The sequence below is a fragment of the Symphalangus syndactylus genome, chromosome 10, assembly GCF_028878055.3.
Source record: "Symphalangus syndactylus isolate Jambi chromosome 10, NHGRI_mSymSyn1-v2.1_pri, whole genome shotgun sequence".
NCBI lineage: Eukaryota > Metazoa > Chordata > Mammalia > Primates > Hylobatidae > Symphalangus > Symphalangus syndactylus.
Window position 1 is genome coordinate 100,392,717 of NC_072432.2, and position 13,647 is coordinate 100,406,363.

The window sequence follows — 13,647 nt, forward strand, 5'->3', positions numbered from 1 at the left end:
TCCTGCCTCAGCCTCTCCGAGTAGCTGGGACTACGGGCGCCTGCCACCACGCCCAGCTAATTTTTTGTATTTTTAGTAGAGACGGGGTTTCACCGTGGTCTCGATCTCCTGACCTCGTGATCCACCTGCCTCAGCCTCCCAAAGTGCTGGGATTACAAGCGTGAGCCACCGCGCCCGGCCCGACTTTTTTATCTTGTGACCTTGCTTAACTCATTTATTAGTTCTAGATTTTTTGGTGAGTCCATGGCATTTTCTATTATAGGCATTCATACTGTCCTTTCCAATCTGTATACCTCTTATTTCTTTTTCCTGCCTTCTTGTGCTTGGTAGGAATTCTGGCACAATGCTGAACAGGAGTGGTACAAATGGACATACTTGTCTTATTCCCAATTTAAGGGCAGTGATACATATGTTTTACTATCTTGTCTGTGGTGACAGTTTCATAGGTGGATGCATGTGTCAAAACTGAAACACTGTATACTTTAAATATGTGCAGCTTATTGTATGTCAATTGTATGTCAGTCAAAAAACTAATTTATCAGGTGCTTTTGAGAAGCATTAAACTTCTAGCTAGTCAGCTGTTTAGCCTCCCATACTCGCCTACTTCCAGATCATTTCCAAAATCTGTATGAGAAAGTTCCTTTGTGTCCTGCAAAAACAATGTTGTTGGTCTTTCATTTTGCCCTCATTCAAATCTTGCCTCACCTTTCTGTCTTGCTTCACTTTTCAAGTTACTGAAATTCTACCCAGGTAAGTTGTCTTTATAGATGAAATTCATTCCTATCCTCTCGAAGTACAATGGTTTATTTTGAACAATGTATTTTCTTCATTGTTGAGTTTCAGTAATGGATTTCATTTCAGCTAATTTTAGTGATGCTTATGAGATTATACTTTCTCTGTGTTAATTTTTTTCATCAAAAGTTTTTAAAAAAATTTTAAGAGATATCATGTAAAATATCTGTCTTAAAATCACTTTATGAAACCTACCATCTTTTTGCTCACAAATTCAATTGCAGCTCCTAAGACCTACAACTTACTTCCTGGACTGTTCTTCCAAGGCTGGCTGAATTACTTTAACTCAGGAATACAGAAGATGAGAAGCACAGCCCCTGAAGTTAGACTTTCTGGGTCCAACTCTCTACTGATGACCTTGGGCGAGTTTCTTTCAGATAGACATACATATATGTCTACATCTTAATGAATTTTTTTTTTTTTTTTGAGACAGAGTCTCGCTCTTTCACCCAGATCAGAGTGCAGTGGCGCTATCTCGGCTCACTGCAAGCTCTGCCTCCTGGGTTCACACCATTCTCCTGCCTCAGCCTCCCAAGTAGTTGGGACTACAGGCGCCCGCCACCTTGCCCAGCTAATTTTTTTATTTTTTTAGTAGAGATAGGTTTTCACCGTGTTAGCCAGGATGGTCTCGATCTCCTGACCTCGTGATCTGCCTGCCTCGGCCTCCCAAAGTGCTGGGATTACAGGCATGAGCCACAGCGCCTGGCCAGCTTAATGAATTTTGAAAGGGAACATAACTATGTAGTCAAAACCTATGTCAAAAAACTGAAGATCACCAGTACCTCTGGTCCTGTGTTAAAATCTTAAGTTTGCAGGTGACCTTTGTTTTTAGAGCAAAATAAAATATATATATTAAAACTCCCATGATAAATCCCAGAAAGTAAAGAAAAATAATTCCCAACTGTCCTGATAAATGCACAGCTTCGTACTTTAATACCTACCCTTAACTTGCCCTCCTGAAACTTAATGGAAGTAGGGTTATGGGGTGAGGAATAAGATGCCTAAGAGAAAAGAAATGAAAACTATCTCCAGGATGAGGAATAATATGCCTAAGAGAAAAGAAATGAAAACTATCTCCAGGATGAGGAATTATTTTGTCAGCGAGTTGCAGGAATTTTGAGTTGAGAGCATAGCGGCAGAGAGGGCTAGAAATAGTGATCCTGGAAAAAGGATTCATTCCAGGATGATGAAAGGTGGCTGCTCCTGTAGAGACAGGGACAGTGTGCACAGTGCATGACACAGAAAGCAAAACTGGAGACGCTGGTCATGTTTTCCTCTATTTCAGGAAGAAGAAGTCTTAAAGAGAGTTTAAGGGATGGTGGAAGATATTTCTTCCTATCTCTAGAGCATCTCCCATCTCAGCACTCTGTCTTCTGCAGATTTGAATATTTGAGGAGACTCCTAAGAACTTCCTTTGTGCTCACATTCATAAAATATTCCCCAAGAAAAAGGAACAACGTACCTGCTCTTTGACCTCAATGTTATGTTCCCCTTCTAGAATAAGAGTGACGGCTTGCATAATTTGCTTTCCATGAGTACTCATTATTTTATCTATATGCTGTAAAACAATGGGAAATCAATAATTATCAAAGAAACAAAGATCATAGGACGAATAGAAGGCTTCTAAAAGTTAAAACAATATGATTCACAACTGCTTCATGCAAAACACTATAGCATATGGAACTAGATGCCAAAGAACAGTGTTTATTATATTTTGAAGCTGCAGTTTGCCTTCAAATATGTCATACACACACACACACACACATATGTATATACACATTACACATACATACATACATAAAGTTGACCTGACAGAATATGAAAGCACAATCATTGGGGTCCTCAAACCCAAATATATTAAAGAAAAAGGAAGCAAAGGCCAGGTGCGGTGGGCTCACGTCTGTAATCCCAGCACTTTAGGGGGCCAAGGTGGGCCAATCACCTGAGGTCAGGAGTTCGAGACCAGCCTGGCCAACACGGCAAAACCCCGTCTCTACTAAAAATACAAAAAATTAGCTGGGCATGGTGGTACATGCCTGTAATCCCAGCTACTGGGGAGACTGAGAAAGAAGAATCACTTGAACCCGGGAAGTGGAGGTTGCAATGAGCTGAGACTGCGCCACTGCACTCCAGCCTGGGGTAAAGAGCAAGACTCTGTCTCAAAAAAAAAAAAAAAGGAAGCATAAAAAATGGACTGGGGTAATGGAGGAAGCCAGAGACATGGAAAACACAGTGTAGATTTCCTAATACTATCTTGGAGAATAAATGCATAATGACAACTTGTGGGGCACAGAGGAGGGAACCACCCATATTTCCTCATCTACCTGAAGGCCACTTTCATTGTTTCTTGGGGAACATTAGAGAACATCGAGAGGGACCCCACCAGCAAGGCTCAGCCTCTCCTACTCTGACACGTATCCACTGCTTTCTACACCGGCATCTTCAGAGGTCAATCCCATAAATGTGGGTAGGGAGATGGCCTATGGAATGGCTCTGAGAATTCTCTAAAGGGAAAGAAGCAGAGGCCCCAGAGATAAGTGATTTAGGCAGATGAGAAAATCCATCCTGGAGAGCATACCAGGTAAGAAAAAAGTAACAAATCAAGGTAGGCACTGCTCATGTTTTCCTCTGTTCCAGGGCTTAGAGGGAGACAGGATAAGCAGTGTAGGAGTGGAGAATAGGGGGTGATATGGTGAAGCAGCTCCCAGAACACCTATGAAGGTGAAAGGTTTAGACATCAACTCCTTGTTTCTTTGGAAGGGGGCAGCATTTGAATCACACTCATGGGCAGATGTTAATGAGAGCACAGACAGAAAGCAATGTCTTGCAATGCATATGCAGGGCTAGCTAATTTGGAAGCCTGGGTGATTTTACTTACAGGACGAGTAGAGAGGAGATTTCTAAGAAGTCCCAATGTCTTCATCAGCACATTCAAATCTGAATCTGATAATAACCGGAATAGCTGTTCAGTACTCAAGCTTCGCAAAATATCTGCTTTTATTTTTTGTTCAGCCTGAAATGCCATATTCTGAAAGGATTAAAGAAGTTGCAAGAATCATGTCTACATTTACTTTATTAAATTATATTTTAATAGTAACTCTGGTAATTTTCTTTTTTTAATTTTTTTGAGACGCAATCTTGCTCTGTTGCCCAGGCTGGAGTGCAGTGGCACGATATTGGCTCACTGCAACCTCTGCCTCCCGGGTTCAAGCAATTCTCCTGCCTCAGCCTCCTGAGTAGCTGGGAGTACAGGTGTGAGCCCGGCTAATTTTTGTATCTTTGGTAGAGATAGGGTTTCACCATGTTGGTCAGGCTGGTCTTGAACTCCTGACCTCGTGATCCACTTGCCTTGGCCTTCCAAAGTGCTGAGATTACAGGTGTGAGCCACCAGGCTTGGCCAACTTTGATAATTTTCAAAGCACAAACAGAATCTGCAGAAAATCTTTAAGGATAAATCAATCTATTTTCCTGATTCTTGTTAATCAACTATATTTCTGTCCGTCAAGAGAAAGGTTAACTGTTACTCTTAGATATACTTCTAAATGAGGAATATGACCACTTTTAGGTACAGACATTTGAATGTCTTAAGACTGCTCCAATAAATACAGAACTCATTTATCACTTTTGACAATATCTTTATGGTTATCAAGTTGCCTGCTGTACATGAAATGACTATTAATGATTATACTGTGCCATGCCTTTTGAGAATGATTTCAAAGTACTCACGGAAGAAAATAAGCAGTGGGTTTTCTTAACTTTACTGGCATGAAAACATCTATTGTGTTCACAATACTATGGTAGGTGTTGGCATGGCTGGGCTATATCACACAGGAAGCTCTCCAGAGGGTAGGAGGTGTGTCTGAGCTACCAGTAATCCCGGGTGGCTAGTGGCTATTTTGCTCCTTTTTCTCTAATTTGTGTCATGGGTTAGCCCAGCTTAATCCCAAGCTATACATGTCTGAAGAAAACAAAAACCGTGGTAAATTCCAAGTAACAACTTACAAATCAACTTTTGATACAAAAATCTCTTGTATAGCCAGGTGTGGTGGCACACACCTGTAATCTCAGCTACTCAGGAGGCTGAGGCACAAGAATCGCTTGAACCCAGGAGGCAGAGGTTGCAGTGAGCTGAGATCATGCCACTACACTTCAGCCTGGGCAACTAAGCAAGACTCTGTATCCAAAAAAAAAAAAAGAAAGAAAAAAAAAATCTTGTAAACTACAGACATAATATGTGGTTGTTGCCCTCTAGGAACTAAAGAGCTAAGACATTAGCCATCAAGTTATATAATAATGTGAGGCAGCACGGCAGAGCAAAAAGAATACTCTCTATGTGTCAAGAGACCCAGGTCAGAGATGATTCTAAGGTTTTATATTTTGCAGAGAGAAAACACAGCAGCTGGTAATATGGAGACTGACGAGAATAAGATAGTTTGTACAGATTTGAGGAGTGAAATAAGTTCAGTTTCCAACATTAAAGTTGTGCATGTCAGAGAATTCTGAAATGAAGTCCCATACGCCATTTAAGTGATAGATCTGGGAAACAGGTAACAGTTACATCTGGATATGTAGATTTCAAAGCAACCTATTAGGGGAAGTTGAAACCATGATATGAGATGAAGTCCCTGAAACTGATGTAATGAGAACTGGAAACCAGAAACTGAAACTTGGGGGAATGTTCTCAGAGAAGAGGTTGAAAAGGAAGCTAGGTAGAAAGTGAGTTTAAAAAAAATAAGTCCTGGGAAGGAGTTTCAAGAAAGAGAAGTGCTAAAAGCTGTACAAAGTTCAGGAGAAAAATATCTGTGAAACTACAGATTTGTTGCTTTCTTAGAAGATAATTATTTCTATCCTAAAGTCTGTAAAAAATACAGCAGATATAGCATGGAACAGGGAGAATACAGGCTTGGAAAAGGTTCTGAACCCATTTCCATTATTAGCTGTGAGGCCTTCGCCTTCACAATTCACTTACCCTCCCTGAGTCCTAGTTTCCCATTTGTAAAGTGAATATATACCAATATATCTTAAAATAAGAATTAGGGATAAATATAAAATGCCCAGCTTAGTGTCTGGTACAGAGCAATTAAATTGTAAATAGTATAAATATGTTTTAAAAATCAATTTAGGATTACTCTATTTTCAATTTCAAGAAAATTTTAATAATCTTAAGGAGAAATGGTTCTCTAACCCCATATAGTTTTAGAATATATTATAAATTATTTACTAGAAACTGTTAAAAAAATTAATAAGTATTTATGCACCAACTTTATTACCTTCGACAAGTTAATCATTCTGCAAAAAATGGTTAAGTATGTGAGGTAATATATATGTTCATTAATTAGCTCAAATTAGCCATCCCACAATCTATTTATCTTTCAAAACATCATGTTGTACATTAAAAACACACATAACTTTTATTTGCCAATAAAAAACATAATCATTCTGTGCCTTAGTTTACTTCATCTATAAAGTATGGTAAGAACTCTCTGGTTGGTATCATAAAGTTGTTCTGAAGAGCAAAGGAGATATGGAAGTGCTTTGTAAAGTAGGTGGCGCTACACAAAAATATACTATGCTCATGATAAGGAAAATTTATTTTCCCAGAATTAGCTAAGTTTCAACATCTGTTCACTTTTCTTAATAATAAATAAGAGAACTGAGGCATAACTTGCTTACAGTTAAATCTGTTAGTTTAATACTAAGCCTTCTAGGTCCTAGTCATTAGAAAACTAGAACAAAATAGCAAGATTTTTGAAAAAGAACATTCCAGACATTTCAAATAACACATTATAGTTCTAATTTAGACAACAGCTGTATACCTTTTGTAAGTTATGATATATATAAAAGTGAAACGTACCATTAAAGCCCAAATTCCATTCACTCGTAAAGCGGGATTTTCACTCTGAGTTAATCCACAAAGTAGCTCTACGGCTCCTGATTCCAAAATTGGCTGCCATTGGACAGGGAAAAAAAAAAAATCACAGCTTTAAATTCTGGTTTGCAAACTAAACATGCATATACCTTGGCACTTTGTCTGTGATTTCTTCCCCACTCTTACTGAATTCCAGGCAACTTTTGCAAAGCAGCGAGTGCTGTAGCCATAAAAATCACCTTGAGAAGGGCAAAGACAATTATTTTCTCATAAATCCAAAAAGCCAAAAAAAAAAAAAAAAAAAAGAAAAAAGAAAAGAAAACAAAACAAAACCACTCTGTCATTTCCTTTTATCCTTGTAGTCCTGGAGGATTCAGGAGACATTCTAGTTATCTGTACATTTCACACAGACCCTTATGATCCCATTACCTAGCTCCCCACTCTCATCTTTCTCTGAGACTCTGTCACTTTCTGCTTTATATCTTGTGCATTGCTTACAAACTTTATGAAGTAATATGGTTGGTAAAGGAAAGAAATATAAAGGAACTTAGACAACCAAATCATCCTCCTTCTAAGCTGTCAGTCTTATTCCAAACATGCTGCAGAATTTATCTTTTAGGATATCTTCAGGATTACGTATCAATTATACAAGCAAAACAGTCCTGTACTTTTATAGTCATGCCACATTTTACACCTAAAATACCATGCTTTAGTCTGTAACTACTTAACTTTATTTATGACACTTGACTGAACATGAATTTTTGGTAATTTCTAAAAAATATTCAAACCTTAGAGGATTAAGATTTACCATCACCAATGAATGCTTAAAGGTCACTTGTCAAGAGGATTATAGAAACGTCAGAAGCAATTCAGATCTATATACCCAGAAAAAGGGGTATACATTTCTCGACTGTCCAAACTATATTTTAAAAACTTATTTTGAAATAAATTCAAACTTATAAAGTAGAAAAAAATACAAGGAACTCTCAGATATTCTTTTCCCAGATCCGCCAGTTTTTAACATTTGCCATTGTTAATTTATCATCTCTCTCGTACTATGTACCTAATCCACATTATCTATCTTTTCTGAACCATGTGAAAGTAGGATGCATACATCATGCCCCTTTTACGCTTAATATTTCAATGTATATTTCCTAAAAACAAGGATATTATCTTAGATAACCACAGTATAGTTACCAAATTCAGGAAAGGTAATAATAAATTAAAATAATACTTTAATCAAATCTATAGCCCATAAGCTAATTTTGTCAGTTGGCACAAAAAAATGCTCTTATAGCATTTCCCTCCCCCACTTTGGTTTAGAATCTAGTTGTTTTTTTTTTTTTTTTTTTTTTTTTTAATTTTAATTTTTTCAGACAGGGTCTCGCTCTGAAACCCAGCCTGGAGTGCAGTGGCATGATCATAGCTCATTGCAACCTCAAATTCCCAGGCTCAAACAATTCTCCTGCCTCAGCCTCTCCAGTAGCTAGAACTACAGGTGTGTGCGCCAAGCCTGGTTGATTTTTTAATTTTTAGTAGAGACAAGGTCTTGCTATGTTGCCCAGGTTGGGAGTTAATTTTTCAATATAAAAAAATCATATTAGTGATCCTTTGCCTGAGCTCATCTACCTATTTCCTAACCAGACCCTAAATATCCTGAAGGTAGATCTGGAGCAATATAAGAGCAGTTAAGGATGATTAACGGTGGTACACAAGCTGTGACTGGATTATCACCAGGCCAAGACCCCATCTATCTACAGGGCAGAGAACTGATGGAAGCTCTGGTGTACTGTTTTGCCTTTCTCTTCCATCAGAGTAACTACCAGTCTTGCCCTGTTTGTTCCAAGATTCCTGTTGTTGAATAACTATTTCTGAACCTCCATCTTGTTTTTTTGTTTTGTTTTGTTTTTTAGATGGAGTCTCCCTCTTTTGCCCAGGCTGCAGTGCAGTGGCGTGATCTCAGCTCACTGCAACCTCTGCCTCCTGGGTTCAAGTGATTCTTCTGCCTCCCGAGTAGCTGGGATTACAAGCATGCACCACCACCCCCGGCTAATTTTTGTACTTTTAGCAGAGATGGGGTTTCATCATGTTGGCCAGGCTGGTCTCAAACTCCTGACCTCAAGTGTTCTGCCCGCCTTGGCCTCCCAAAGTGCTGGGTTTACACACATGAACCACTGTGCCTGGCCAGAACCTCCATCTTATTAATACTACCTTTCTTAATTATAGTCAACGCCTACAAGTGTTATAATGCAGAAAATAAATTCAACCCAAATGGGACAACTAAATGCACAATAAACCTGAGTTCATGATTGGGCAGATCAGGGGTATTATGACGTAACAAAACTAACTTTATAAGGTTTTCCCCTTCTTCATTAAAGTATATTTTAGCTTTTCCTATTAAAAAAAGAATACATACTCAAATATTTTATACAATGCAGAAGGGAACCCCCATCCAAACCCTCCCCAAACAACTACCATTAACATTAAACATCAAAAGATGATTTTCCAGTGACAGCAGTTATCTCCTTGAAATGACTTATAATCCTGGTTTACAAAATTTAGTCTTAATTTATTCTTTAGTAAAGATAGCCTGAGGATAGTTTACTATTTGTAAGAAAAATTATTTCTTACATTCACAGTTTCAGGCAGTTTAAATTGACTTTAAGCTGTACTATCTTTTAAATAAGCTGAATATGTTAGATAGAATAAAAAGAATAATGGGAAATGATAACCATATTTTAAAATGAATGATTTATTTGCACACCCCCGCCCCTATGTAATCAAACAATTCCGAAGTAGTTGTTAAACCCAACCCATAAATTTCAATGTCAACTACTATAAAAAGTATTTGAGTAAGCTCTAGCTGGACTGGGCAAAGTCTAGGAAAAGAAAATCAATACTAACCTCTTTGCTTGGAGAAAATTCAAGAAGAAGATTACATAGCATGGAAGATGCTACCACTAGGATTTCATCTGGTGCATTTTGTAAAACCTATGGAATTAAAAAAGGATACTATTAATGATTTGGAATGATGAAGATGAGATATAAAATGAGATATAAAATATAAATAAAAACAAGAACAATTATCTTTCAACCTGATTCTTCACATTGGAGAGATAGGAAGAATCCACTTGATATTGTGTCAAACTTTTCCTAGTGCTATAATTATGACTGACTAAGGCCCTCAAATCTGTCTTGCTTGGAGAAGCTGCAGCCTCACTGGGGCTCTTGCAGGGAGGAGACAGACATGTCAGGCAAAGATACTCTATGTGAAATGCTTGAAGGCCAAGGGACTGCTCTGGGGTAAGTGAGCTCATTCTACTCCATTAGTTAAGCCTCTTATGAGTCTACAGAATGGCCCTACAGCCTGACTTTCTGATGTGTCCTTAGAAGGGCTTGTTTGACCAGGAGCACTGACGGATCACGCAAGCTACTACTGCACAGGCAGGACAGTGTGGGAGACTGGTTCTCAGAAATGGAATCACACAGACCTAGTTCCAACTGGACACTTCCACTAACTAGCCTAAGCCTGTATTTCTTCATCTATAAACTGAGGAAATAAGACCTCCTTGATAGAACTATTTAGGATTAAATGTGATATAGTGAATAATAAGGGAAGTACCGTGGCAGGGAAATGAAAAACAGACTGCTTGGATACAAATTTGGGCTCAACAACTAAATAGGTACATGAATTCCTCAACCATAAAATGGTATCTGCTTCACAGGATTGTGATGAGAATAAATATATAAAAAGGTTTTAGAATAGTAACTGGCACATAGTAATGGCTATATAAGTAAGGCTTTGAAAATGGTAATTTAGTACCATAATTGCTGATGCTATCAGGCACATAATAGGTATACAGTAAACTAACTTCCAGGGACTTTCACTGAGCTAGAAGGTAACACAGTATGATGATAAATGTTAGTTGCTATTAGCTATTATTAGAACCTGTTCTTTCTAGATTCTAAGAGACAAGGTCTTCATAAATACCACTATTTATATGCAATAATCACTTCAACTAAATCCTCTGCATCTGGGATCAGATCAGGCTCAGGCTTAGGATCCCAAAAGGAGTATTAGGAGCTCTAATTATACAAACCAGAAATGGGTAATCACAAAAAATTTCAGACAGTTAAATATATTATCTGCTTTTCTTGGCTAAACAAAGTCAGAAGTTCTCAAGTTAAGAATAAGCGTGAATTATAAAGTAGAAGCAGCTCTCCTAAGATACTGTGTTTTAACTCTCCTATGGACTGTTCATTGATAAAGATCAAATCAAATCTCATATACTAGGCATGCTGTGCTCTGTGTCTGTCACAACTTCCCTAAGGCCCTATTCACCCTTTCCTTTCCTTGCCCTTCCCGTATCTCTCAGGTACACCCCTATCCAAGCTTTAAAGTCATCCCAGCCCTTTCAGTCAGAAGTCATTCTATCCTCCTCTGGGGTCCCATTGCCATGGTTTGTGACCTCTCTTAGGATCCTCATGACCATCAACCTATTCAAATTCTTTGTGCAGTTATGCCAATCTCCCCTTCTATTAATAGAGTTAAGCTTCCTGAAGAAATAATCTATGTATCTATGGTCTAATTTATACTAGCCTGTAGCAACCCAGTGGCACTGCACAAAATGGGTGCTCGGTAATTGTTTTTAGATTAAGAGAAATAATCATTTTCCAAAACTATACTACTTAGAAACACTGATTGAAATAAGTCAATGCCTATCAAGTCTTTAAAAAGTTGCTTTGGTTGACATAATTCATTTTTTAAATGTTACTGTTTATAGAAATTAATGTTTTTATCAAGTTTTATTAGATAACATTAAAATTAGATAACATCTAATGATAAACTAAAGCAGAAGAGATCCTATAAACTTAAAAACCACTTACCTGGCACAGTGTAAGGTATGGCATGTGAAATTCAGAAGTTGACATCTAACACTGACCAAACAATTTCACCAAAATAGGAACAAAAAATAGTCACAAATAATTTTTTAAATTAAAACCAAATGTCTACCTTCTTGCAGTTTGTTAACCAACTGTTAAAAACATGGAAAAGCAAATGGGAAAAATCAATAGTTATGCAAACAGCCTCTTGACTAGAGACCAAAAAGTATTGGAAGTAAATCATTTGTTTACCTCCAAGCTTTTAATACTATAGTTTAAACATACAGCAAAATTGTAGTTTGAGAGTAATTATATCCACATGTACCCAAGTACATGAAACCCTTCTAGAATGCTCATTAGACCTTTTCACAGAAAGAACTAAAGAGAAACCATGTTACTCCATTTCTGATTTGTATGATAGAGGGCTACTGAGCTTAGCGAGCAGGGAAAATGGCTCTGGATGAAAAAGGAATTATTTGGGGAAGCAGAAGGGCACTTGAAAATTCCTGAATGGATAATCAATAAATCAAGATCAAGCTGCTATGAAAAAGGTGCAATCTAAGAATAATAAAGAGTAGGAATAGTAAAAGAAAACACCACTTAACTGAGGAGAGCCTTAAAATATCCAGAAATGTCAAATCTGGCCCCAACAGTTTTGGATAAGGGATGGTGGACCTGAAATAAACTTTTGCTGGTGGGAGCTGGCACACTCCATAAGCAAGTGTGTTCCAAGTGTAGAAAGGCACTGATACTGTAGCTGGAGAGTAGAGTGTAGGTAAATAACCATTCTGAGATTTGGGGCTCTTAGTGAGGTTCAGGAAGCAAAAGGATATCAGAGAATGAGGAGTATTCAGAAGAGATGACATATGTCTAATAGGGTGAAAAAGAGTGAACCTCAGGAAGATGTGCCAATGGATGAAAATGGGTCAAGTTCAATGTTACACACTGCTTAGGCCCACTAAGTTGTTAAAGAAACATACTGCTCTGACAGGCCTCATAAGACCATATTGTGACACTTGTTTAGACTAGAAAAGTCTTGGTGTCCCCCTGACAGCTCCTGAGTAGTGAATCATACACTCAATCTATCATTCCTTCCACTGAAGTAGCTCCAGGGTTCATATGGTCTTTCCTAAGCCACTCCTACTGCTTTATTCCAGGACCTCAACACATAAATCATATACTCTGTCATTAGATGAACCTCCTCAATGGAAGAACCACTCAGCATGTCAATTCCCAAGTAGAGACAGGGTTTCACCATATTGGTCAGGCTGGTCTTGAACTCCTGACCACGTGATCTGCCCTCCTCGGCCTCCCAAAGTGCTGGGATTACAGGCATGAGCCACTGTGCCCAGCCAGGTCTGATTTTCTTTTATTTACTGAGCTTTAGTTACTCATCTGATCTCCCTATTTGTTTAATATTACACCTTAACCTTATATTCAGAATTATCCTTGTAATTTTTGGTTCTGAAAAGCAAAGGAATCTGCTTGGTCTAACTCTTCCACTTCGTCCTTACCTGTCCACTGGTATGTCTCATTATATCCCACTGCTCCATTAGAGTCATAAAGGTATACTTGCTGTTCCCTACACATACCATATATAATGTTTCTCCTCATGCTATTCTGCTCCCCAGAAAATCCTCCTGTTTTCCTCTTGCTTTCAAAGCCCACTTTATATTCTTCCTGCCTGAATGGTCTCTTGCCTATTTCTGCCACATTGATGCCCCGCCCCGTAAACCTAAAGCTTTAAGCCAAGAGTGAGAGATCTGTGATGAAATGTTTTTGGTAGCTCACTGTACTTGAAGGCTTTGCTTAGTACACAGCAGGTATGCAAAAACAAAAAAAAACTCTAAAAAATTAAGTTGACTAAATGCAAGGTATATGATCACTTAAGAAAAAAAAAATGATAGACCAAAGACCAAGTTTTGTAATGTATTGGGGGATAACATTATTAGCAGCCACTTGATGCATGCTCTAAGTCTTGATTCAGATTCATTTGCCCTGAACCTTTTTTTGCGGGGATAAAAGGGGCCTGAAGAGAAGACCTAACACCAAAAATGTTATGTTAAAAAATATCCAGGGACCAGGCATGGTGGCTTATACCT

General features: G+C 38.2%; 1 protein-coding gene across 6 annotated transcripts in view; it reads right to left on the minus strand.

Moving 5' to 3' along the window:
• Positions 1-13,647, minus strand: part of ARMC8 (armadillo repeat containing 8) — a 115,614-nt gene that overhangs the window by 21,300 nt on the left and 80,667 nt on the right. For all 6 annotated transcript variants that reach the window (XM_055295297.2, XM_055295295.2, XM_055295301.2 and 3 more), the window contains 4 exons: positions 9,566-9,652; positions 6,647-6,739; positions 3,671-3,820; positions 2,255-2,350 (listed from right to left, as the gene is read on the minus strand). In XM_055295297.2, the coding sequence (XP_055151272.1) occupies positions 2,255-2,350; positions 3,671-3,820; positions 6,647-6,739; positions 9,566-9,652 (426 nt within the window). The remainder of the gene's footprint in view (positions 1-2,254; positions 2,351-3,670; positions 3,821-6,646; positions 6,740-9,565; positions 9,653-13,647) is intronic.